At 44.4% G+C, this 27,704-nt stretch overlaps 1 protein-coding gene across 3 annotated transcripts in view; it reads right to left on the bottom strand.

Annotated features, from left to right (window-relative positions):
- LOC106568507 (AF4/FMR2 family member 1) overlaps window positions 1–27,704 on the bottom strand; it is a 72,147-nt gene that overhangs the window by 5,256 nt on the left and 39,187 nt on the right. For 2 of the 3 annotated variants that reach the window (XM_014138925.2, XM_014138926.2), the window contains exons 4-17: window positions 23,392–23,451; window positions 22,740–22,826; window positions 22,386–22,422; window positions 21,060–21,114; window positions 16,913–17,066; window positions 14,472–15,437; window positions 8,734–8,828; window positions 4,932–5,136; window positions 4,655–4,746; window positions 4,485–4,548; window positions 4,223–4,359; window positions 3,872–3,943; window positions 3,591–3,684; window positions 997–1,043 (exon numbers count right to left, since the gene is read on the bottom strand). In XM_014138925.2, the coding sequence (XP_013994400.2) occupies window positions 997–1,043; window positions 3,591–3,684; window positions 3,872–3,943; window positions 4,223–4,359; window positions 4,485–4,548; window positions 4,655–4,746; window positions 4,932–5,136; window positions 8,734–8,828; window positions 14,472–15,437; window positions 16,913–17,066; window positions 21,060–21,114; window positions 22,386–22,422; window positions 22,740–22,826; window positions 23,392–23,451 (2,165 nt within the window). The remainder of the gene's footprint in view (window positions 1–996; window positions 1,044–3,590; window positions 3,685–3,871; window positions 3,944–4,222; window positions 4,360–4,484; window positions 4,549–4,654; window positions 4,747–4,931; window positions 5,137–8,733; window positions 8,829–14,471; window positions 15,438–16,912; window positions 17,067–21,059; window positions 21,115–22,385; window positions 22,423–22,739; window positions 22,827–23,391; window positions 23,452–27,704) is intronic. The other variant, XM_014138927.2, reaches the window with a different exon arrangement.

The raw sequence follows: 27,704 nt of genomic DNA, 5'->3' as shown, positions 1-27,704 counted from the left end.
CCAGAACAGACTATGGGAGGCACACAGTACTACATAGAGCCATGACTACATGGAACTCTATTCCACATCAAGTAACTGATGCAAGTAGTAAAATCCGATTAAAATAAAAAACAGATAAAACTACACCTTAGTAGATTCAGATTTTTTTTTTTTTTTTTAAATAGATAAAATACACCTTATGGAACAACAGGGACTGTGAAGCAACACAAACATAGGCACAGACACATGCATACGCACTATATACACACACACACACTGTAGATATGTGGTAGTAGTGGAGTAGGGGCATGAGGGCACAGTGTGCTGTGAAAGTATTGTAACATTTTTAAGATTGTATAAACTGCCTTAATTTTGCTGGACCCCAGGAAGAGTAGCTGCTGCATTGGCAGGAACTAATGGGGAGCTATAATAAACCCCAGGAAGAGTAGCTGCTGCCTTGGCAGGAACTAATGGGGATCCATAATAAACCCCAGGAAGAGTAGCTGCTGCCTTGGCGGGAACTAATGGGGATCCATAATAAACCCCAGGAAGAGTAGCTGCTGCCTTGGCAGGAACTAATGGGGATCCATAATAAACCCCAGGAAGAGTAGCTGCTGCCTTGGCAGGAACTAATGGGGAGCTATAATAAACCCCAGGAAGAGTAGCTGCTGCCTTGACAGGAACTAATGGGGATCCATAATAAACCCCAGGAAGAGTAGCTGCTGCCTTGACAGGAACTAATGGGGATCCATAATAAACCCCAGGAAGAGTAGCTGCTGCCTTGGCAGGAACTAATGGGGATCTATAATATAAACAAACACAGATCTACAACAGTCCATATAGGTATTATGTGGGTTCACTGGGCTGTATACTTCACTGTCAATCAATCATTACTTATAAAGCCTTTTTCATATGAACAGTTGTCAAAGTGCTATTGATTGATTGTGTATTAGAGAAATGGTACATGTCTAAAAGGAGACAGGCTGGAGAGAAGACACATTAGGTGAAATTACTTACTTTGAGACACATGGTGAAGGAGCCTGGGCTGCAGACTTTAAGGAACTCTGAAAAGGAGGATGTGAAACAATGTCTTATTTTAATTTCAAATGTTTAAATAAATACATAAATAAAACATAGGTTGACTGCTCCAGAGATCAGTATCCCCAGAATCATATACTGAACAAAACTATAAAAAACGCAACATCTAACAAATTCAACAATTTTACTGAGTTACAGTGGTCTAAGGCACTGCATCTCAGTGCAAGTGGCGTCACTACAGTCCCTGGTTCGAATCCAGGCTGTATCACATCCGGCCGTGATTGGGAGTCCCACAGGGTGGCACACATTTGGCCCAGCGTCATCCAGGTTTGGCCGGCATTGTAAATAAGAATTTGTTCTTAACTGACTTGCCCACTTAAATAAAAAAGGGTAAAAAAAAATATTTAAGGAAATCAGTCAATAGAAATAAATTCATTAGGCCCTAATCTATGGATATCACGTGACTGGGCAGGGGCACAGCCATGGGTGGGCCTGGGAGAGCATAGGCCCCCCACTGAGGAGCCAGGCTCAGACAATCAGAATGAGTTTTTCCCCACAAAAGGGCTCTAATACAGACAAAAATACTCCTCAGTTTCATCAGCTGTTCGGATGGCTGGTCTCTCCTGCAGGTGAAGAAGCCGGATGTGGTGGTCCTGGGCTGGCATGGTTACACGTGGTCTGAGGTTGTGAGGCCAGTTGGACGTACTGCCAAATTCTCTACAACTACGTTGGAGATGGCTTATGGTAGAAAAATTCACATTAAATTATCTTCCAACAGCTCTGGTGGACATTCCTGCAGTCAGCATGCCAATTGCACGCTCCCTAAAAACTTGATATCTGTGGCATTGTGTTGTGTGACAAAACTGCACATTTTAGAGTGGCTTTTTATTGTCCCCAGCACAAGGTGCACCTGTGTAGTGATCATGCTGTTTAATCAGCTTCTTGATATGCCACACCTGGGTGGGGGGGACGTGTTTGCCTGCGCTGCAGACGGCTATATCGGTCAGCTAATACAAGACTATTAAAGGCCCAGTGCACTACTTGTGAAAAAAAAGTCTTCAGATTTTTCAGAGTGCTACATCATCCTTAGCGCCCCTACTTCCCGCAGCGACGATGGGCCCAACACCTTACAAGTTGCGTTTATCGATCAGAGTACTATGGGCTTAGGCGTGTGCCCGAGTCGACCGAATGCTTTATTTTCTTTCGTCTGTTTACCTAAATGCAGATTCCCGGTCGGAATATTATCGCTTTTTTATGAGAAAAATGGCATAAAAATTGATTTTAAACAGCGGTTGACATGCTTCGAAGTACGGTAATGGAATATTTAGATTTTTTTGTCACGAATTGCGCCATGCTCGTCACCCTTATTTACCCTTTCGGATAGTGTCTTGAACGCACGAACAAAACGCCGCTGTTTGGATATAACGATGGATTATTTTGAACCAAACCAACATTTGTTATTGAAGTAGAAGTCCTGGGAGTGCATTCTGACGAAGACAGCAAAGGTAATAACATTTTTCTTATAGTAAATCTGACTTTGATGAGTGTCATTGATCTAGATCTGAAAAAAAAAAAAAAAAAAGCACTTCAACAATGATATTTTTTATAAAATAAAAAAATCTTAGCTTAGTTATCTTCATTAAACTAAGTCAAGCTGGACCACGACTTATCGTTTCCAATGGGAGCAAATTAATCATATTGGGCAGAACAAGCAAGGAGGTGGGCAGTGCCAAGCACGAGCTAACGAGATCCTATTGTCGCGTTCTAGCATGTATTTGCATATTTCCGTTAGGGAACATCTACTCTGAAGTGAATGTGTGCAATAACTCAATTTACCCTTCCACTCATAAACAATGCAATTTTTGGCAACTTGGGCAAACAGGAAATAAAACAATAAAAGATGTAGTCCACTCTTCATAAAAACAGATTCTAGTTTTGGAAACAGAAAACTGTATGGAGATCCAATGTTTAAATCGATGAGAAAATTAGCAGAATGACGGTCCAAGTCCATTGCTCCATCTTCATCCACTTCCTCTCGTCACAATATTTAGTGGTGAGTGGAAATGCCAACCGGATGCTTCAGATTTATACATCCGGTGAAACCTCAGAACTCAGGACTCCCCCCGCTGCTCGACTCCTCAGGACTCCCCCCGCTGCTCGACTCCTCAGGACTCCCCCCGCTGCTCGACTCCTCAGGACTCCCCCCGCTGCTCGACTCCTCAGGACTCCCCCCGCTGCTCGACTCCTCAGGACTCCCCCCGCTGCTCGACTCCTCAGGACTCCCCCCGCTGCTCGACTCCTCAGGACTCCCCCCGCTGCTCGACTCCTCAGGACTCCCCCGCTGCTCGACTCCTCAGGACTCCCCCGCTGCTCGACTCCTCAGGACTCCCCCCGCTGCTCGACTCCTCAGGACTCCCCCCGCTGCTCGACTCCTCAGGACTCCCCCCGCTGCTCGACTCCTCAGGACTCCCCCCGCTGCTCGACTCCTCAGAACTCCCCCTGCTGCTCAACTCCTCAGAACATGTGTGTAGACTAAGAAACAAAACGACAAATACGTAATCCTAGAAGCCTACCTTGAAATGATCTGTGAGGGTCCTTGAATACTTAAGTGCTGCTTCTCGTTTGTAGCGAAACATGGCCATCTGTAGAAGGGACAGGCCCCTCATACTGCCAGACAGAAAATAACAAGGTTACATTCTCATAATCCTCTCCAAGGAACATTTCATTTAAATTACTTTCTGAGGTAAAAAATGTATCCAAAATGTGCCACTACTTTACATTTCGGTTACATTTGGTAAACTATTATGTGGTGTAGCAGGGTACACATTAAATATAGTTGTGGTTATCCATTTACCATAAAACTGTAAAGTCCTTGTCTGTAGCAGGGGCCGAGGGGTTGACAGAGCCCTTTAGTTTCAGTATGAACCTGTGAAGACCGGCAGATGTGGTATTTAAAAAAAAAACACAACTAGCCGAAGCACAGCAAACACAGTAAAGCAAAAGGAGAGTTTCACATCGTGTCCTAGATCACACATCCAAATTGTGTTACGTCAGCAGTCAGAAAGGGGACAGTAGAGGGAGTACTTTCATCATAGTTTCATTCCATTTTTCTTGTTTCTATTATTCTGTGGATAGTCTCAGTGCGTAGACTACTCACTACAGCTAAGAAGCCCTATCTAGAACATATTTGTTTTCGGTTGCTCACCTGATCAGATCCAAGGTTTCAGCGAACATCGTATATGCCGACTTCGGGGTCTGGGGATCGGTTTCCATAGCGATGCCGCTCTCCACGAAGGACATGGCAGCATCTAGGTAGTTGAAAGCTTTGCCCACCTTATCCGGCTGGATTAAAACACACAGACCTTGATTTAAAATTGGGACACCGAATCCACTGAGCTCGTCTCTTATGAGAAAGTGAAACAGAAATGTAGAATTGAGAGAGAATGAGAGAAAGACTGGACAGTTACCGTGGCATCTGCTTTGTGCTTGAGTGTTTTGGCTTCCTTCATATGATACTCCACTGGCTGCTGCCTGTGGGCGGCAGGAACAGAGTTACTGATCAGACACAACAACACCCCTCGGAGAGATGGAGAAATGGCCACTCGTACAACAATGACAAACAGGGAGGGACGTTTACCTGTCTTCAAACTGGAGCAGGGGTCTGGAGGACAGGGCAGCCCTGGTGGGCTGAGAAGGCACGGAGAAGGCAACGCTGCTCTTGGGGGCTTTCTGCCAGAACCACAGACGAGAAAGTATTAGAACAGCCTTCATATCAACATCTGATTTTCATTTATTTCATATAAGCTTCATACAACCAATTAAATGCTACATAAAATACTGAGCTTCTTTCCTTTGTATAACATCTGACACACATGCGTTAATGTATAACATCAAAACGGACTCAAATATACTACCTTGGCATGCTCTGTGCGTTGTTTTCCAGTGCTCTTCTTGTGCTTGACCGGTGTGGAGGCCTCCCTGTCCCTGCGGTGGGTTGCAGATGCTGTGCTCGGCTCTGGGGCATCCACCTCGTGCCGTTTGTGGCCCCCCTGCCCTTTCCCAGGGTCCTGAGTGGTAGTGGGCTGCAGCAGAGCCCCCTTGGACCGCTTCTTCTCAGTCCTGTGAGAAAGCAGGCCAGACAGCATGTTACAGAGGGGAGAGTAGAATGAGGGGAATAGGAATGCTGTTGATCTCTACTGGGGGGGCGGGACTTTCCAAGTTTGACACCCAGACCAGTCTCTAGGGTGGCATATGGCCAAATGAGAGGTAATTAAGGTGCTTGGAAATCACCAAACCTTTTCTTTGATGCATCTCCAATATCTTTGTAATGTTAGAAGGTAAACAAGAAGAATGATATACCAGAAGTAGTTTGGGGCAGAGAAGCTATGGAAGGATGGATCCGCTGCATAGATATGAAGACACTAACTAGGAGGAGAGAGAGAGAGAGAGCAGGTGTAGTGTTACTCACTAGATAGGAGGAGGAGGAGGAGAGAGCAGGTGTAGCGTTACTCACTAGCTAGGAGGAGGAGGAGAGAGCAGGTGTAGCGTTACTCACTAGCTAGGAGGAGGCGGAGGAGAGAGCAGGTGTAGCGTTACTCACTAGCTAGGAGGAGGAGGAGAGAGCAGGTGTAGCGTTACTCACTAGCTAGGAGGAGGAGGAGAGAGCAGGTGTAGCGTTACTCACTAGCTAGGAGGAGGAGAGAGAGAGCAGGTGTAGCGTTACTCACTAGCTAGCTAGGAGGAGAGAGAGAGCAGGTGTAGTGTTACTCACTAGCTAGGAGGAGGAGAGAGAGCAGGTGTAGTGTTACTCACTAGCTAGCTAGGAGGAGAGAGAGCAGGTGTAGTGTTACTCACTAGCTAGGAGGAGGAGAGAGGGAGCAGGTGTAGTGTTACTCACTAGCTAGCTAGGAGGAGAGAGGGAGCAGGTGTAGTGTTACTCACTAGCTAGCTAGGAGGAGAGAGAGAGCAGGTGTAGCGTTACTCACTAGCTAGCTAGGAGGAGGAGAGCGAGAGAGCAGGTGTAGCGTTACTCACTAGCTAGCTAGGAGGAGGAGAGCGAGAGCAGGTGTAGCGTTACTCACTAGCTAGCTAGGAGGAGGAGAGCGAGAGCAGGTGTAGCGTTACTCACTAGCTAGCTAGGAGGAGGAGAGCGAGAGCAGGTGTAGCGTTACTCACTAGCTAGCTAGGAGGAGGAGAGAGAGCGAGAGCAGGTGTAGCGTTACTCACACTAGCTAGGAGGAGGAGAGAGAGAGAGAGCAGGTGTAGCGTTACTCACACTAGCTAGGAGGAGGAGAGAGAGAGAGAGCAGGTGTAGCGTTACTCACACTAGCTAGGAGGAGGAGAGAGAGAGAGAGCAGGTGTAGCGTTACTCACACTAGCTAGGAGGAGGAGAGAGAGAGAGAGCAGGTGTAGCGTTACTCACACTAGCTAGGAGGAGGAGAGAGAGAGAGAGCAGGTGTAGCGTTACTCACACTAGCTAGGAGGAGGAGAGAGAGAGAGAGCAGGTGTGGCGTTACTCACACTAGCTAGGAGGAGGAGAGAGAGAGAGAGCAGGTGTAGCGTTACTCACACTAGCTAGGAGGAGGAGAGAGAGAGAGAGCAGGTGTAGCGTTACTCACACTAGCTAGGAGGAGGAGAGAGAGAGAGAGCAGGTGTAGCGTTACTCACACTAGCTAGGAGGAGGAGAGAGAGAGAGAGCAGGTGTAGCGTTACTCACACTAGCTAGGAGGAGGAGAGAGAGAGAGCGCAGGTGTAGCATTACTCACACTAGCTAGGAGGAGGAGAGAGAGAGAGCAGGTGTAGCGTTACTCACACTAGCTAGGAGGAGGAGAGAGAGAGAGCAGGTGTAGCGTTACTCACACTAGCTAGGAGGAGGAGAGAGAGAGAGCAGGTGTAGCGTTACTCACACTAGCTAGGAGGAGGAGAGAGAGAGAGCAGGTGTAGCGTTACTCACACTAGCTAGGAGGAGGAGAGAGAGAGAGCAGGTGTAGCGTTACTCACACTAGCTAGGAGGAGGAGAGAGAGAGAGCAGGTGTAGCGTTACTCACACTAGCTAGGAGGAGGAGAGAGAGAGCAGGTGTAGCGTTACTCACTAGCTAGGAGGAGAGGAGAGAGAGAGAGCAGGTGTAGCGTTACTCACTAGCTAGGAGGAGTAGAGAGAGAGAGAGAGAGAGAGAGCAGGTGTAGCGTTACTCACTAGCTAGGAGGAGGAGAGAGAGAGAGAGAGAGCAGGTGTAGCGTTGCTCACTAGCTAGGAGGAGGAGAGAGAGAGAGAGCAGGTGTAGTGTTACTCACTAGCTAGGAGGAGGAGAGAGAGAGAGCAGGTGTAGTGTTACTCACTAGCTAGCTAGGAGGAGAGAGAGAGAGCAGGTGTAGTGTTACTCACTAGCTAGGAGGAGGAGAGAGAGAGAGCAGGTGTAGTGTTACTCACTAGCTAGGAGGAGGAGGAGGAGAGAGCAGGTGTAGTGTTACTCACTAGCTAGGAGGAGGAGGAGGAGAGAGCAGGTGTAGTGTTACTCACTAGCTAGGAGGAGGAGGAGGAGAGAGCAGGTGTAGTGTTACTCACTAGCTAGGAGGAGGAGGAGAGAGCAGGTGTCGTGTTACTCACTAGCTAGGAGGAGGAGGAGAGAGCAGGTGTCGTGTTACTCACTAGCTAGGAGGAGGAGGAGAGAGCAGGTGTAGTGTTACTCACTAGCTAGGAGGAGGAGAGAGCAGGTGTAGTGTTACTCACTAGCTAGGAGGAGGAGGAGAGAGCAGGTGTCGTGTTACTCACTAGCTAGGAGGAGGAGGAGAGAGAGCAGGTGTAGTGTTACTCACTAGCTAGGAGGAGGAGGAGAGAGAGCAGGTGTAGTGTTACTCACTAGCTAGGAGGAGGAGGAGAGAGAGCAGGTGTAGTGTTACTCACTAGCTAGGAGGAGGAGGAGAGAGAGCAGGTGTAGTGTTACTCACTAGCTAGCTAGGAGGAGGAGAGAGAGCAGGTGTAGTGTTACTCACTAGCTAGCTAGGAGGAGAGAGAGAGCAGGTGTAGTGTTACTCACTAGCTAGCTAGGAGGAGAGAGAGCAGGTGTAGCGTTACTCACTAGCTAGGAGGAGAGAGGGAGCAGGTGTAGTGTTACTCACTAGCTAGCTAGGAGGAGGAGAGAGCAGTGGTAGTGTTACTCACTAGCTAGGAGGAGGAGGAGAGAGAGCAGGTGTAGTGTTACTCACTAGCTAGGAGGAGGAGGAGAGAGAGCAGGTGTAGTGTTACTCACTAGCTAGGAGGAGGAGAGAGAGAGCAGGTGTAGTGTTACTCACTAGCTAGGAGGAGAGAGAGAGAGCAGGTGTAGTGTTACTCACTAGCTAGGAGGAGGAGGAGAGAGCAGGTGTAGTGTTACTCACTAGCTAGGAGGAGAGAGAGAGAGCAGGTGTAGTGTTACTCACTAGCTAGGAGGAGGAGGAGAGAGCAGTGGTAGTGTTACTCACTAGCTAGGAGGAGGAGAGAGAGCAGTGGTAGTGTTACTCACTAGCTAGGAGGAGGAGAGAGAGCAGGTGTAGTGTTACTCACTAGCTAGGAGGAGGAGAGAGAGCAGGTGTAGTGTTACTCACTAGCTAGGAGGAGGAGGAGGAGAGAGCAGGTGTAGTGTTACTCACTAGCTAGGAGGAGGAGGAGGAGAGAGCAGGTGTAGTGTTACTCACTCGCTAGGAGGAGGAGGAGAGAGCAGGTGTAGTGTTACTCACTCAGACTTGCGGGAACCAGGACCTGAAGAGGAGGGTTTAAGATCATTCTGCAGCTTTGGCTTCTTCCTTGGCACGGTTTTCACATCCTTCTCAGCCTGAGAAACAAAACGTATTAGAGACACGCTCGCTCTTCTTCCAGTTCTAAAAAGGGCCAACCAAGCGACTATGGCGAAACCACCATTATCACAGTACTACCACTTTATAACGTCAGTCAACCATACAGGTTGGCAGCCCTCAGATGGGCAATGACACACAGCCTAGATAAGAGCCTTGTGAACGAGGCCAGGCTGCCCTGTACACCTCAACAGCAGAGAGCCAAAGAAAACAAACCAGATACTGTACATAACAATTCGACTCAATTTTTTAACTAAGCCATAGACTGGTCTCTCTAAATGCAATCAAAAATCGGACGAGTACACATATTATCATAGATGCAGCTAAATGTTTCTGACTTCAACAGTGCAGCAATACCTAACAATACACACAAATTACCAAACTACAAAGAAAGGAATAAATAAAAAATAAAAAAACGAGCATATGCAGAGTTCGGAATACATATATAAAATGGTGTGTATAGACAGCAGTTACAATAGGCTGGTGTGTATAGACAGTAGTTATATAGGATGGTGTGTATAGACAGTAGTTATATAGGATGGTGTGTATAGACAGTAGTTATAATAGGATGGTGTGTATAGACAGTAGTTATATAGGATGGTGTGTATAGACAGTATAGACAGTAGTTATATAGGATGGTGTGTATAGACAGTAGTTATAATAGGATGGTGTGTATAGACAGTATAGACAGTAGTTATATAGGATGGTGTGTATAGACAGTAGTTATATAGGATGGTGTGTATAGACAGTAGTTATATAGGATGGTGTGTATAGACAGTAGTTATATAGGATGGTGTGTATCGACAGTAGTTATATAGGATGGTGTGTATAGACAGTATAGACAGTAGTTATATAGGATGGTGTGTATAGACAGTATGGACAGTAGTTATATAGGATGGTGTGTATAGACAGTATAGACAGTAGTTATATAGGATGGTGTGTATAGACAGTAGTTATATAGGATGGTGTGTATAGACAGTAGTTATATAGGATGGTGTGTATAGACAGTAGTTATATAGGATGGTGTGTATAGACAGTAGTTATATAGGATGGTGTGTATAGACAGTATAGACAGTAGTTATATAGGATGGTGTGTATAGACAGTATAGACAGTAGTTATATAGGATGGTGTGTATAGACAGTATAGACAGTAGTTATATAGGATGGTGTGTATAGACAGTAGTTATAATAGGATGGTGTGTATAGACAGTAGTTATAATAGGATGGTGTGTATAGACAGTATAGACAGTAGTTATATAGGATGGTGTGTATAGACAGTAGTTATATAGGATGGTGTGTATAGACAGTAGTTATATAGGATGGTGTGTATAGACAGTAGTTATATAGGATGGTGTGTATAGACAGTAGTTATATAGGATGGTGTGTATAGACAGTATAGACAGTAGTTATATAGGATGGTGTGTATAGACAGTATGGACAGTAGTTATATAGGATGGTGTGTATAGACAGTATAGACAGTAGTTATATAGGATGGTGTGTATAGACAGTAGTTATATAGGATGGTGTGTATAGACAGTATGGACAGTAGTTATATAGGATGGTGTGTATAGACAGTATAGACAGTAGTTATATAGGATGGTGTGTATAGACAGTAGTTATATAGGATGGTGTGTATAGACAGTAGTTATATAGGATGGTGTGTATGGACAGTAGTTATATAGGATGGTGTGTATAGACAGTAGTTATATAGGATGGTGTGTATAGACAGTAGTTATATAGGATGGTGTGTATAGACAGTAGTTATATAGGATGGTGTGTATGGACAGTAGTTATATAGGATGGTGTGTATAGACAGTAGTTATATAGGATGGTGTGTATAGACAGTATGGACAGTAGTTATATAGGATGGTGTGTATAGACAGTATAGACAGTAGTTATATAGGATGGTGTGTATAGACAGTAGTTATATAGGATGGTGTGTATAGACAGTAGTTATATAGGATGGTGTGTATGGACAGTAGTTATATAGGATGGTGTGTATAGACAGTAGTTATATAGGATGGTGTGTATAGACAGTAGTTATATAGGATGGTGTGTATAGACAGTAGTTATATAGGATGGTGTGTATAGACAGTAGTTATATAGGATGGTGTGTATAGACAGTAGTTATAATAGGATGGTGTGTATAGACAGTAGTTATAATAGGATGGTGTGTATAGACAGTATAGACAGTAGTTATATAGGATGGTGTGTATAGACAGTATGGACAGTAGTTATATAGGATGGTGTGTATAGACAGTAGTTATAATAGGATGGTGTGTATAGACAGTATGGACAGTAGTTATATAGGATGGTGTGTATAGACAGTAGTTATAATAGGATGGTGTGTATAGACAGTATAGACAGTAGTTATATAGGATGGTGTGTATAGACAGTATGGACAGTAGTTATATAGGATGGTGTGTATAGACAGTATAGACAGTAGTTATATAGGATGGTGTGTATAGACAGTAGTTATATAGGATGGTGTGTATAGACAGTAGTTATATAGGATGGTGTGTATAGACAGTAGTTATATAGGATGGTGTGTATAGACAGTATAGACAGTAGTTATATAGGATGGTGTGTATAGACAGTAGTTATATAGGATGGTGTGTATAGACAGTAGTTATATAGGATGGTGTGTATAGACAGTAGTTATATAGGATGGTGTGTATAGACAGTAGTTATATAGGATGGTGTGTATAGACAGTAGTTATATAGGATGGTGTGTATAGACAGTAGTTATAGAGGATGGTGTGTATAGACAGTATAGACAGTAGTTATATAGGATGGTGTGTATAGACAGTATGGACAGTAGTTATATAGGATGGTGTGTATAGACAGTAGTTATATAGGATGGTGTGTATAGACAGTATGGACAGTAGTTATATAGGATGGTGTGTATAGACAGTATAGACAGTAGTTATATAGGATGGTGTGTATAGACAGTAGTTATATAGGATGGTGTGTATAGACAGTAGTTATATAGGATGGTGTGTATAGACAGTAGTTATATAGGATGGTGTGTATAGACAGTAGTTATATAGGATGGTGTGTATAGACAGTAGTTATAATAGGATGGTGTGTATAGACAGTAGTTATATAGGATGGTGTGTATAGACAGTAGTTATATAGGATGGTGTGTATAGACAGTAGTTATATAGGATGGTGTGTATAGACAGTAGTTATATAGGATGGTGTGTATAGACAGTAGTTATATAGGATGGTGTGTATAGACAGTAGTTATATAGGATGGTGTGTATAGACAGTAGTTATATAGGATGGTGTGTATAGACAGTAGTTATATAGGATGGTGTGTATAGACAGTAGTTATATAGGATGGTGTGTATAGACAGTAGTTATATAGGATGGTGTGTATAGACAGTAGTTATATAGGATGGTGTGTATAGACAGTAGTTATATAGGATGGTGTGTATAGACAGTAGTTATATAGGATGGTGTGTATAGACAGTAGTTATAATAGGATGGTGTGTATAGACAGTAGTTATATAGGATGGTGTGTATAGACAGTAGTTATATAGGATAGTGTGTATAGACAGTAGTTATATAGGATGGTGTGTATAGACAGTAGTTATATAGGATGGTGTGTATAGACAGTATAGACAGTAGTTATATAGGATGGTGTGTATAGACAGTAGTTATAGAGGATGGTGTGTATAGACAGTTATAATAGGATGGTGTGTATAGACAGTAGTTATAGAGGATGGTGTGTATAGACAGTAGTTATATAGGATGGTGTGTATAGACAGTAGTTATAGAGGATGGTGTGTATAGACAGTAGTTATATAGGATGGTGTGTATAGACAGTAGTTATAATAGGATGGTGTGTATAGACAGTATAGACAGTAGTTATATAGGATGGTGTGTATAGACAGTAGTTATAGAGGATGGTGTGTATAGACAGTAGTTATATAGGATGGTGTGTATAGACAGTAGTTATATAGGATGGTGTGTATAGACAGTAGTTATATAGGATGGTGTGTATAGACAGTAGTTATAATAGGATGGTGTGTATAGACAGTAGTTATAATAGGATGGTGTGTATAGACAGTAGTTATATAGGATGGTGTGTATAGACAGTATGGACAGTAGTTATATAGGATGGTGTGTATAGACAGTAGTTATATAGGATGGTGTGTATAGACAGTAGTTATATAGGATAGTGTGTATAGACAGTATGGACAGTATATGAATAGAAAAGGTGTGTACAGCAGTAGTTATACATTTATTAGGTACACCACACCCTTTATGAAAATGATTTGCTCCTACAGACAGTGAGTCACGTGGCTTGCTATATACTATAAAGCAGGCAGACATTGAGACTTTCCATTACGGTTTGATCGAACGCTAAAATGTGCAACAACGAGTGACCAAAGCGTGGTATGATCGTCAGCGGCAGCTCTGTGGGCGAAAAAAAACTGCTTGTTGATGAGAGACAGGTCGAAGGAGAATGGTAAGAATCATGCAAGCTAACAGGCGGACCCACAAACAGGCAAATAACGGCGCAGAACCACAGCGGTTTGCAGAACGGCATCTCAGAACGCACAACTCATCGTTCCTTGTCACGGGATTGGCTATTTGCAGCAGACGACCACACAGGGTTCCACTCCTATCAGCTAAAAAACAAGAAGAAGAAGAGGCAGCTCCTGTGGGCACGAGATCACCAACACTGGACAATTGAGTGGAAAAAACATCGCCTGGTCCGACGAATCCTGGTTCCTGATGCGTCATGCTGATGGCAGAGTCAGGATTTGGCGTATGCAGCATGAGTCCATGGACCCCATCCTGCCTGGTGTCATGGTGTGAAGAATGGTTTTCCTTGCATATGTTAGTCACTAAGGTGCAGGGTAGAGTACTGGGTGATAGCTAGCTAGTGACAGTGACTGATGTTCAGGGCGGAGGCCTGCTAATGGTGACTGTTTAACAGTCTGACTGTCTGGAGATAGAAGCTGTTTCTCAGTCTCTCGTTCCCAGCTTTGATGCACCTGCACGGTCTCCGCCTTCTAGATGTTAGCAGGGTGAACAGGCCGTGGCTCAGGTGGCTGAGGTCCTTGATGATCTTCTAGATGGTCGCAGGGTAAACAGGCCGTGGCTCAGGTGGCTGAGGTCCTTGATGATCTTCTAGATGGTAGCAGGGTGAACAGGCCGTGGCTCAGGTGGCTGAGGACCTTGATGATCTTCTAGATGGTAGCAGGGTGAACAGGCCGTGGCTCAGGTGGCTGAGGTCCTTGATGATCTTCATGGCCTTCCCTGTGACACCGTTGGCTGAAGGTGTCCTGGAGGGCAGGTAGTTTGCCCCCGGTGATTCGTTGGGCTGACCGCACCACCCTCTGGAGAGACCTGCGGTTGCGGACGGTGCCGTTGCGTAACAGGAAGGTGTACAGGTAGTACGGGACACGGTGTCTGCCGGTATGATAGCAAGCACAACCCCATTGTGTTTTAGCACTGCTGATACACCTACACCGGGCTAGGAGTGGGAGAAGGTTACTACTAATACAAAGGGCTGCTGAACCAAGACCAGCTCATCAAGCAAAAAACAACAACCACTACTAACCTGCAACACCATACCATTTCATCATAACAATAAAAAGCCAACATACCGGTCTCTTCTTGCAGACTTTGGTAGGGATGGGGGCAGCAGGGTTGGTGTCCCCCCTCTCTGGGGCCGTGTTGGGTCCCTTCCTGATGGCTGGCTCCTGGCCCCCTGAAGGAGGCCTGGAGCCCTGGGAGGGCACCCTGGACAGCAGGCTCAGTTCTATCTTTACCAGCAGGGCCCGTGTTGGCCCCTGGCGGACCCTGGAAGCTTTGGCTGAGGACTCCCGCTTGGCCTTGTGTGACGGGTCTAGAGAGTGGCGCCGGGGCTTCTTTTGGCCCTTCTGAGGGGCCGGGAGGGTCTCTGTCCTGACACTGGTGGTCTTCACCACAGCTGGGGCTGGCTGGTCTACCTCCTGGGCAGGGTTGGGACTAGGAGACTTCTCCCTCTTACAGTCCAACACCAGAGTCACCTTGGGGCCACCCTGTGACTCTGGTTGTTCGGTCTTCTTCTCAGAGGCGCCACGCTTGGCAGGCTTCCTGCTGTTTGTTTTGGCTCCGCTGCTCTTGCTACTGCTGTGGCCGGTTTTCGTTTTGACCTTTGGCCTGTCTGTGAACGAGGAGTCTTTGTCACGGGGGACCACCTCCACACTCTCCACCTGTAACCCAGCCTGAGGGTCTTCAGGGCGGGTAGCCTTGGCTGGTCTGGAGGGGTGTTTGTTCCCCACTGTCTTTCTCTGGCTGCTGCTGCTGTTCCCAATGTGCGAGGCGGCCGGGGACTTGTGTTGGACATGCTGGTTGTGGGCAGCGCCTTCACTGCGTTGAGGTTTGGCTTCACCGTCACTGAACTCTGGGCGATGTGGGGGTGTGTGGGATTTGTAGTCCCTGGGAGGAATGGCCTCCTCCTCATGGCTCTGCTGCTGTTTGTGTAGAGGGCTCAGTAGAGTGTCACTCTGGCTCTCTGTGCTGGGGTTCTGCTGGCTCACTCGGATCCAGTTGTTCAACTGCCAGTTAGTCACCACGGGGCCCTCCGTCTGGACAGACAATATAGGATCAATGAAAAGAAACACAAATATATATTAGCGGAGGCTGCTGAGGGGAGGACGGCTCATAAGAATGGCTGGAACGGAACGAATGGAATGGCATCAGACACCTGGAAACCATGGAAACCATGCTACTCCAGTCATTACCACAAAAATAAATAAATAAAATATATATATTTTAGTACCAGTCAAAAGTTTGGACACCTACTCATTCAAAGATTTCTTTATTTTTAATATTGTAGAATAGTGAAGACATAAAAACTATGAAATAACACATGGAATCATGCAGTAACCAAAAAAGTGTTAAATAAATAATTTCAATTTACAGGTGTGTACCTTGTTAAAAGTTAATTTGTGGAATTTCTTTCCTTCTTTAATGCGTTTGAGCCAATCAGTTGTGTTGTGACAAGGTAGGGTTGGTATACAGAAGACAGTCCATTATTAGTTTAAGACATGAAGGTCAGTCAACATGGAACATTTTAAGAACTTTGAAAGATTCTTCAAGTGCAGTCGCAAAAACCATCAAGCGCCATGATGAAACTGGCTCTCATGAGGACCGCCACAGGAAAGGAAGACCCAGAGATACCTCTGCTGCAGAGGTTCAAGTAACAGACACATCTCAACATCAACTGTTCAGAGGAGACTGTGTGAGTCAGGCCTTCATGGTCAAATTGCTGCAAAGAAACCACTTCTAAAGGACACCAATAATAATAAGAGACTTGCTGGGGCCAAGAAACATGAACAATGGAACGGTGGAAATCTGTCCTTTGGTCTGATGAGTCCAAAAATCTCAAACGACAGATTTCTACTGAAAGAAACTTTCAAAGTTCTTCAAATGTTCCATATTGACGGTCGTTTCCCTTTGCTTATTTGATCTGTTCTTGCCATAATACAGACTTGGTCTTTTACAAAATAGGGCTATCTTCTGTATACCACCCCTACCTTATCACAACACAACAACTGATTGGCTCAAATGCAATACGGAAAGAAATTCCAAGAATTAATTTTTAACAAGGCACACCTGTTGATTGAAATGCATTCCAGGTGACTACTTCATGAAACTGGTTGAGAGAATGCCAAGAGTGTGCAAAGCGGTTATCAAGGCAAAATGGTGGCTACTTGGGAAGAATCTCAAATATATTTTGATTTGTTTAACACTTTTTTGGTTACTACACGATTCCATATGTGTTATTTCATAGTTTATGTCTTTACTAGTATTCTACAATGTAGAAAATAGTACAAATGAAGAAAAACCCTTGAATGAGTAGGTGTGTCCAAACGTTTGACTGGACCAGGCACAGATTAGAGGACTAAATCTAGTTCTGAGATTGTCCATTGAGCAATTTTTTTTAGTCCAGGACTTTGTGGGGTCAGTTTCCTGGACACAAATTAGTGTATATATGATCAAAGCACATTTATTTAAGTGTTCTGAGTGCATGACTAATCAGTGTGCTGTGTGATTGTACCTTTGTCACAGGTGGGCTGCTACTCCTGAGGGGCTGTGGTGGGGCCTCTGTCCCACTCTCACTGCTCTCACTGCCTGACTCTGACCCTGAGCTGCTCTCAGAGTCACTGGAGCTGGCTGACTCCACCCCACTGGAATGTGCTGCTGTAACCGTACTGAGGGACCAGAAAGAGAAAGAACAGGGTTACAACCAAACTGAGACAGAGTAGGGTTACCTGCAACCAGAGAACACAGAGACAGACACAGATTAAAATCAGATCAGCAGGTTAAGATAGGACAGAGAATGAAAGTCTCATATCCTGACACAGCATGACCAACAAAAAAAACAATACTGTTTAAAAAGCAAATGTAATGAGTTACGATTAGGGGTGAATCGGTGATGACATTTTGTCAGCCGGTTATGGTCATGCAGATGACTCCCGGTCTCACGGTAATTGACCGTTAATTAATAAAACACGTTTAGCATCTCTAGGCTTCCACACATTTAAAAGCCACTGATATGCGCCGTTGGAACATCTACATTTAAAAATGTCTAATAAAATCCATTTAATATTCACCATCACTAAAAAAAAAGTGGATTGCAGTCAGATGGAACAGAGTAAATAGGCATTTTAACGTCATAGATTTAGCCGGTGGTAATTTGTGGAATAGACACTGGCTGGAATGCGGTTATCACTAACTAGCATTCAGGATTAGACCCACCCTTGTATAAGTGGCTGTGCACCATGCCACAGGCTGTAGGACAGTCCATTGCGGAGCGAGTGCTCATATGAAGTGGCTATGTTGAGCATAAAAGTGATGTGTAGCACAAAGTAACCAAGTCCATCCACTATACATAGATGTGGGCTTATTTACCTGATGATAACATTTTGTAGCGCATTTATTAATAATAGATTGTGTATATAAACACGCTGTTTGAGATGTACTGTACATTTACAGTCCACACTCAAAAAGGTGATTACTAGAATGATTAATTGTGGAGTATAGGCTTGCTAGATCAATTATGACATCTTACAATTCACAGTGTAGGGTGCCGTCTTTCAGATGGGACGTTAAAACTGGTGTCCTGACTCTCTGTGGTCACTAAAGATCCCATGGCACTTATCGTAAGAGTAGGGGTGTTAACCCCGGTGTCCTGGATAAATTCCTGATCTGGCCCTCATACAATCATGGTCACCTAATCATCCCCAGCTTCCAAATTGGCTCATTTATCCCCCCTCCTCTCCCCTGTAAATATTCCCCAGGTCGTTGCTGTAAATGAGAATTTGCCCTTGTCAACTTACCTGGTCAAATAAAAACGGTTAAAAAAATATATATTTGTAAATGTTTTTCTGCTGTGTGTGATATGCAGTAGGCTGATTGGGCTCATATATAGGCCTATTCATATGGGTGTTTTGAATTTAATCACCTCCTTAGAAAGTGCTGTCCATTTCAATAGGTTAGGCTTTAAAACAACATCCACAAGGACCATGTTTTACACTCAGTTTCAACCTGCTGTTGAACTTCCATCTTTAAAATGGATCAAATCACAGTGAGGTGAGTTTTAAAAGCACGATACAGTGTTTGATGTGATTTTAGATTTAATTTGCATTGATGTCAGAGTGGTTAGAGGGAAAATAGAGTCCTGACTAACAGGCCAGTAGCGACCTGAGGATCATTAGCGAGTTGGGTACTACAAAACGCATGTCCATAGTGCATAACAGGAGATTACGCAGACCCAACGGTCACATAAATGTATAATTCTTGTGAAATGTATATTTACAGGCTACATTTAGGTATTTCTTTTCATTCTTTTTGGCTATCTGGCATCATTGACTAAAGCCTAAGGCTTAGGGCCTAACTGCATGTGCGCCAAATAGCCAACAAGCCAACTGCCAAATCCTTTTGGGGATGGGCAAAATAAATAAATTTTTAAAAAAGTTAACATCGATCCACGGTGGCAAAAAAGGACAATGTCGGAGTTTAAATCAGTAAGAGAAAAAGAGAGTTGAAAATAAATAATGTTTTTAAAAAAGTTGGTGACGTGGTAAAAAAAGGATGATAGCAGTGATGTTATGCGTGATGATTGTGAGGCGCCAAACATATTCGACAGTCACAAGACGGGTACTTCTAATAGGCCTAAGGGAACTTGCAGGCTACTGTTCAGATGTAAACTGAAATCTGGATACTGACTGTGCATCTTTAACCTCTCATATTGCCTTAATCTTAACTCCTGCAGATTTAAGCATTCCTTGCATTATCATGACACACCAAATTAAATTAAGATTTTCACTCGGGAACAAGAGTGGAGAAATAGGATTTCTTTCTTTCAGAATCTTGAGAGGGTGTGAATGTGCAGTTCGATACCATCTGTACAGGTGCTTTCTTCACCAACGTCATAAAAGCTGACATCTTAATTTATACTATTCATCCAGGCCGAACTGAAATATGATCAGAAACATGTTGAGTCATTTTTCACAGCTTTCTATTTCCTTACAACCAGTCAAAAGTTTAGACGGAAAATCTTTTTTTGTTATTGCATTTTCTCCCCGGTCCCTAAATGTCTTTGCTCCACGAAAGAAGCAGAGATGACAAGGAAAACTTTACAGTTGTCAACTAAATTGAAGCATTCATTCTATCGATTTATGACATTCTGGTGAGCAAGAGTTGATTTAGTCTTCTAGGGCAACATATAATGACAGAAGAGAAGCTGTATGTATCCAATTATAGTCAAAGTTGACTAACAATTAGCCTACCAAAATGTTAGAAATGATAAGCAGGAACATATCTAAAATCAGACAAAAAGAAATCCTGCAGGCATGCCTGTCACTCTGACAGAGCTCCAGATTTCCTCTGTGGAGATTCACATTTACATTTAAAAAAAAACAACATTTTAGTCATTTAGCAGACGCTCTTATCCAAAGCGACTTACAGTTGTGAATGCATACATTTCTTCTCTCCGTACTGGTCCCCCCGTGGGAATCGAACCCACAACCCTGGCGTTGCAAACACCATGTTCTACCAACTTGGAAACCTTCCTGTTTTCAGGTGTAGGTGAGTGAAAGGGGGTTACTGTAGAGCTCTTTCACCATCCACCCAACCTTTATTTTACTGCGGTCATGACTCCCGGTGTGGCGGTAATACGGTCACCAGAACAGCCCTAGTAAAGACGGTGATTTTCCCCCTGCAACATCACTATATACCCTGAATTGAGGGCTACCTACACAAATTCATATAGCCTAGGCTAGGTGGCATAGCTGCAATTTGACAAGAGATGAACACATTCCATGAGCTAGCAAAAAAATGTTTGGCCCCCTAAGAGTGAGTGGAGGTTAATGACGCGCGTGTTGACTCATAACCAGTGGTCAACCGCGGTTATATCCGCCGGGCGGACGGGTTTACGGTCATTAAATATTGTGTGGATGAAGGGTTGAATAAAGAGAATACAATTCCTTAAAAACAAGGTGTAGGTGAGTGAAAGGGGATACTGTAGAGCTCTTTCACCATCCATCCAACATGTACTGTAGCTATAAATAGGATTGTCAGCCCACCTGTCTATTGTAATAGGACTGTCCCCTGGGTGCATACCCCAACAGAAGCCGTTTACGCTTGGGGCCCACTAGCCTGAGCCCTCAACTCCTTCCTGTGCTCAGGTGGCTCAGGTGTTGTGGGGGGGGGAGGTCACCTGGGGGAAACTTTGTTTCAGAGGTCCCCATCACACACAGGTGAGGAGCATGCATGACATGGCGTTTTTGTATGTCATATTGTAAGGGGGAATTCATCTCACCTCAAAAAGTTTTGGTACGTAATTTCGCGGCTGTTTTTTGACCATGTCCTCACTGACGTTAAAGAGACGGGGTGGGAATTTCCCAGCTGTGTTCTACTACAACACATAGAAAGATGTTTAGGTAAGAAACCGTGACACACACGGCTGTGTGAGGACGCTGGCCCTCTGCAGGCTCAGTCTGTAAAGAGAGAAATGGAGTATGTGGCACTCATGCAAATGGCACTCCCACATGTGACTAGAGGCTCTATGTGTCCCTGCCGGTGAAACCTCTAATCTGAGAGCGATCTATACAATTTTTTCAACCCGAACGGAAGGCCAGGGCCTGGGGCACAGTGTAGCTCCTTGTTGGGGACTTGACACAGGGTGAAGAGTGTATACTCACCCTGAGCTCTGTTGACAGATGGAGGGCGGGTCTAGTGGAGGTGATCCATAGTGTTCTGGGAAGAGAAGAGATAACACCAAACATCATTACTAAAACGCAGACAGAATAAAGGATGCAGCACTAAACAGCATCACGGCCCGTCACCAAATCAGTGAGCTCAGTGGAGGAGATTCAGGCATAGTGAGCGCAAGAGAGAGAGAGAGAGAGAGAGGGCGGGCGAGAGAGAGAGAGAGGGCGGGCGAGAGAGAGAGAGGGCGGGCGGGCAAGAGAGAGAGGGCGGGCGAAAGAGAGAGGGCGCGAAAGAGAGAGGCGGGCGAAAGAGAGAGGGCGGGCGAAAGAGAGAGGGCGGGCGAGAGAGAGAGAGAGAGAGAGAGAGAGGGCGGGCGAGAGAGAGAGAGAGAGGGCGGGCGAGAGAGAGAGAGAGAGGGCGGGCGAGACAGAGAGAGAGAGGCGGGCGAGAGAGAGAGAGAGGGCGGGCGAGAGAGAGAGAGAGGGCGGGCGAGAGAGAGAGAGAGGGCGGGCGAGAGAGAGAGAGAGAGGGCGGGCGAGAGAGAGAGAGAGGGCGGGCGAGAGAGAGAGAGAGAGCGGGCGAGAGAGAGAGAGAGCGGGCGAGAGAGAGAGAGAGAGAGAGGGCGGGCGAGAGAGAGAGAGAGAGGGCGGGCGAGAGAGAGAGAGAGGGCGGGCGAGAGAGAGAGAGAGGGCGGGCGAGAGAGAGAGAGAGGGCGGGCGAAAGAGAGAGAGAGAGCGACAGGAGTGGAGGAAGTGACCATTCTCCAGTAGTTTTGATGTTAAGAGGCCATGGGAGGGTTTTAAAGTCTCCTCTGTCATGAGGATAATACAATCTGACACCAAAAGGGAAGGTGTCGTCGTGGTGGATTGAGAGAGAGAGAGAGGAGTGAAAGGGAAGGAAGGAGAGGGAGCAAGACACACAAGAGGAACAAATGTAGATAGAGAGAGAAAGCAAGAGAGGGCACCCAGGTGGTATTTAGAGCACAACCACGGAAACAGAGCTGCACAAGAGCGACCCCCCCCATCAACTGCCAATGAGCTAATAAAAGCCTTGTTCTACTTTGAGAAGTACATTGCTGAGCTAGTGTTTAACTTCATGCTGTAATATGGTATATCCAGTGACTATAGACTCCCAATCCCCCACATTAACGTGTTGTAATATGGTATATCCAGTGACTATAGACTCCCAATCCCCCCACATTAACGTGTTGTAATATGGTATATCCAGTGAGTATAGACTCCCAATCCCCCACATTAACGTGTTGTAATATGGTATATCCAGTGAGTATAGACTCCCAATCCCCCACATTGACTTACTTTGTCCTGGAGATGCAGGTGGGACATGCTGTGCTTCCTGTGAGGGGGACAAAGTAGAGGCAACCAGCCTTAGTGACACTAACATAGACTCCCACACACACGACAAGGGAGGCGTTATGCTTTCCCTCAGAATCTACGACAACAGACTACAACACTGATGATTAATGTATGTAGTGTAGGTGCTGTGAATGACTAAGTGGAACATGCGTAAAAGGACATTTTTGGGGGGGGATTCTGAGTTGCTATTTAGAGTAGAACCCATGGCCTGAAGTGTTTTGAGGTTGAATACCTAAAGTGAATACTAGTTACAGTAGGTTGTGCAGCTCAGGCAATGCAGAGGGCCTTCAGGCTCACCTTGACTGGGAAGGAGAACTTGGAGGGCTCAACTGTGCTGGGTGTCTGGATGGCAGTCAGGAGAGGAGGCCAAGAGTGGGTCATTTCCTGAAGGAGGGAGAGAGGCAGAGAGAGAGAGGGGAGTCAACCCAGAGAGGAGGAGGACTAACTACCCTACCCAGCAGGACCCAGAGACGAGGAGGACTAACTACCCTACCCAGCAGGACCCAGAGAGGAGGAGGACTAACTACCCTGCCCAGCAGGACCCAGAGAGGAGGAGGACTAACTACCCTACCCAGCAGGACCCAGAGACGAGGAGGACTAACTACCCTACCCAGCAGGACCCAGAGAGGAGGAGGACTAACTACCCTACCCAGCAGGACCCAGAGAGGAGGACTAACTACCCTGCCCAGCAGGACCCAGAGAGGAGGACTAACTACCCTACCCAGCAGGACACCTATGACTCATTCATACAGCACATGAAGTGGGGTTCTGTCCTGAATAAATGCTAGCTAGCTAGCTAGCTCTTTAAACATGGGTTGGATTTAACACAAGAATGTGAAAAGTGCTCAGCGGCTAAATCCCTATTTAGCCATGATGATAATGAACACTAGCAAACTGAGCCACCTCCACCTCTCCACGATTCATTAGTAAAGATTTGAGAAGTGCTTACCCTCAGAATGTCTTCCACACAGTCAGCTTCATTTGACGGCGTCTGGAAGGCAGCACAACACTGTTTGAGTGACACAGAAACCAGCCAATAGGGGAAGCTTGAACAAAACACATACATAACACAGGCATGGTGGTAAATGCTCTGAAACAACTACGATCATGTGACTTTCCCCTGACACACACACACACACACACACACACACGATACAGCCCAGTGAGCTTGAGAAGAGGCCCCTTCTCAGAGGTCAGTCTGAGGCCAGGACAGGGTGTGTGTGTGTGTGTGTGTGTGTGTGTGTGTGTGTGTGTGTGTGTTCTCCATGATTGGAATCTCAGAGCTCAAAGATGGTCACAGGATTTCAGTTCAAGTTCGGACAATCAAAGAATTTGCCTTTTTGGGTGGACTTTCATATTTAACAACTTGCCTTTTTAGTTCTCTCTCTCTCGTCATTGTATGTCACACAAACAAATAAATGTTCAAGATTTGGGATAATTGTTTACAGCAACTTTTTAAGTTGTTTCTTATAAGAACAGCAATGTCTTGAGTGCACAGACGTGTCAACTAAAAGGCTTACATGATTTAGGCTATTCATTGATAGGAATGTAAAAACAAGGCAGGAACGATGTAGCGGCGCATCAAATTATTTTATCAGATTAACATTGTGGGACACATTCTGACAAAACAAAACAACAGTATTCAGTTGTCACTTCAGCTTAGTCAGCTGAGCCAGGCAGTTTTCAGTGAAACATTTCAACTGCCTGGTTTCAGTAGCCTATAGAGTACCAAAGACAGACTTTTAAAAGATGTAGGCCTAAATTACATCATGTCAGGGATTTTTCTGCCATTGTAATCCTTGGGCGGGCCACCTAAGCGGTTTTTTCAGGGTCGTCTAAGTCCAAACAGTGTTAAAAACATATATATTTTTTTAAAACTATACATTGGGGATGAAAATATGCTTTCAGTGTAAACTTCAACTACATCCAGATATAAAAACAGGTAGATATCTAACATGAAGAAAAGATAATGGATCACTATATTATTAAATAACCATCTTCGGGAACTAACAAAAATCACCAAAATAAAAGCTAAACCAGGGGGTTCCCAAACTTTTGACCCTTGACCCCATTTTGATACAAAAAAATATATAGATATGCAACCACACCATGTAGAATGATGTAATCTAATGCCAATGGTTCTTTAGTTGTTTTTTGTTTTAATTGGGGTTATGACAGTCAATTACAAATCAGTCTAACAGTACTTTTGACGGTCTTTTATTGTGAAAGAAGTATGGTTTGAAGTGACAAATAATTCAGAAAAGGTATTGGGAAGTTCAAAAGAATCATCAGGCAATAATTTTTTTAAATGAATTTCTGTGTAGAAAAGCAGCTCATCATTGAGGTTCTTTCCCCCCCCGGTCTTAGTGTCTGGTCTCGTCCACTCTGTTCTAATGAGGCTTGTGGACATTGTAGAGGGAAACAGAAGGTATATAGAGTGCATTCGGAAAGTATTGAGACCCCTTGACTTCTTCCACATTTTACGTTGTTACAGCCTTATTCTAAAATGGATTAAATGGGTCCCCCCACCTCAATTTACACACAATATCCCACAATGACAAGCCAAAAACTTTTGTTTGTTTGCAAATGTATAAAAAAAATAATTAACTGGAAATATATTTGCAAAGGTATTCAGATCTTTTACTCAGTACTTTGTTGAAGCACTTCTGGCAGCAATTACAGCCGAGTCTTCTTGGGTATGACGCTACCAGCTTGGCACACCTGTATTTGGGGAGTTTCTCCCATTCTTCTCTGCAGATACTCTCAAGCTCTGTCTGGTTGGATGGGGAGCATTGCTGCACAGCTATATTCAGGTCTCTCCAGAGATGGTCGATCGGGTTCAAGTCTGAGCTCATGCTTGGCCACTCAAGGACGTGTCCCAAAGCCACTCCTGCGTTGTCTTGGCTTAGGGTCATTGGCCTGTTAGAAGGTGAACCTTCACCCCAGTCTGAAGTCCTGAACAGGTTTCCATCGAGGATCTCAGCTATTTGCAGGTCTTTCCAGAGATGTTCGATTGGGTTCAAGACCGGGCTCTGGTTGGGCCACTCAAAGAGCAGGTATTCATCAAGGATCGCTCTGTACTTTGCTCCATTGATCTTGCCCTTGATCCCAACTAGTCTCCCAGTCCCTGCCGCTGAAAAACATCCCCACACAGGCACGTTCACACAGATGAGCAGGGACCCTGGGCATCTTTCTTTTGGTGTTTTTCAGAGTCAGTAGAAAGGCCTCTTTAGTGTCCTAAGTTTTAATAACTGACCTTAATTGCCTACCGTCTGTAAGCTGTTAGTGTCTTAACGACCGTTCCACAGGTGCATGTTCATTAATTGTTTCTGGTTCATTGAACAAGCATGGGAAACAGTGTTAACCTGTTAGGGCTAGGGGGCAGTATTGACACGGCTGGATAAAAAACATACCGATTTAATCTGGTTACCACTCCTACCCAGTAACTAGAATATGCATATACTTATTACATATGGATAGAAAACACCCTACATTTTCTAAAACTGTTTGAATGGTGTCTGTGAGTATAACAGAACTCAAATGGCAGGTCAAAACCTGAGAGATTCCTTTACAGGAAGTGGCCTGTCTGACCATTTCTTGAACTTCTTTTCCATCTCTATCATTTACTAAGGATCTCTGCTCTAACGTGACACTTCCCACGTCGTCCATAGGCGCTCAGAGCCCGGGAAAAAACAGAATGTCGTCATTCCAGCCCCAGGCTGAAACACATTATCGCCTTTCTCAAGTGGCCGATCAAGGGACACTGGGCTTATGCGCGTGACCCCGACCGCCCCCGCCTTTGGGATTTTTTCCTCTGTTTGCCGAAAAGGAGATTCCCTGTCGGAATATTATCGCTTTTCTACGAGAAAAATGTCGTAAAAATTGATTTTAAACAGCGGTTGACATGCTTCGAAGTACGGTAATGGAATATTTAGAATTTTATTGTCACGAATTGCGCCATGCGCGCGACACTTCTTCACTATTTCGGATAGTGTCTGGAACGCACAAACAAAACGCCGCTATTCGGATATAACGATGGATTATTTTGGACCAAACCAACATTTGTTATTGAAGTAGCAGTCCTGGGTGTGCATTCTGACGAAGACAACAAAAGGTAATCAAACTTTTATAATAGTAAATATGATTATGGTGAGTGCTAAACTTGCCGGGTGTCTAAATAGCGAGCCCGTGATGGCTGGGCTATGTACTTAGAATATTGCAAAATGTGCTTTCACCAAAAAGCTATTTTAAAATCGGACATATCGAGTGCATAGAGGAGGTCTGTATCTATAATTCTTAAAATAATTGTTATGCTTTTTGTGAATGTTTATCGTGAGTAATTTAGTAAAATGTTAGCGAATTCCCCGGAAGTTTGCGGGGGTATGCTAGTTCTGAACGTCACATGCTAATGTAAAAAGCTGGTTTTTGATATAAATATGAACTTGATTGAACAAAACATGCATGTATTGTATAACATAATGTCCTAGGGTTGTCATCTGATGAAGTCATCAAAGGTGAGTGCTGCATTTAGCTGTCTTCTGGGTTTTGGTGACATTATATGCTGGCTTGAAAAATGGGTGTCTGATTATTTCTGGCTTGGTACTCTGCTGACATAATCTAATGTTTTGCTTTCGTTGTAAAGCCTTTTTGAAATCGGACAGTGTGGTTAGATTAACGAGAGTCTTGTCTTTAAATGGCTGTAAAATAGTCATATGTTTGAGAAATTGAAGTAATAGGATTTTTAAGGTTTTGAAAATCGCGCCACAGGCTGGCAGTGGCTGTTGGGACGCAAGCGTCCCACCTAGCCCATAGAGGTTAAAACCCTTTACAATGAAGATCTGTCTGTGAAGGTATTTGGATTTTTACTAATTATCTTTGAAAGACAGGATCCTGAAAAAGGGACATTTCTTTTATTGCTGATTTTATATTTGACAACATTTACTTAACTACATTCCTGAAGAAAATAAACGTACTTTTTAATCCATACATTTTCGCTAACACCCAAAAGTACTTTTTTTGAATGTTGAATGCTTAGCAGGACAGGACAATGGTCAAATATATGCATTCATCAAGAAAACATCCCTGGTCATCCCTACTGCCTCTGATCTGGTGGACTCACTAAACACAAATGCATCGTTTGTAAATTATGTCTGAGTGTTGTAAATAAAACAGTGCTATCTAGTTTGCTTAATATAAGGCATTTGAAATTATTTATACTCTTACTTTTGATACCTAAGTATATTTAAACCCCAAAACTTTTTT

This window comes from Salmo salar, chromosome ssa13 (assembly GCF_905237065.1).
Source record: "Salmo salar chromosome ssa13, Ssal_v3.1, whole genome shotgun sequence".
Lineage (NCBI taxonomy): Eukaryota > Metazoa > Chordata > Actinopteri > Salmoniformes > Salmonidae > Salmo > Salmo salar.
The sequence above is the reverse complement of the archived record's forward strand: the minus strand, read 5'-3'. Positions and strand labels throughout refer to the sequence as shown.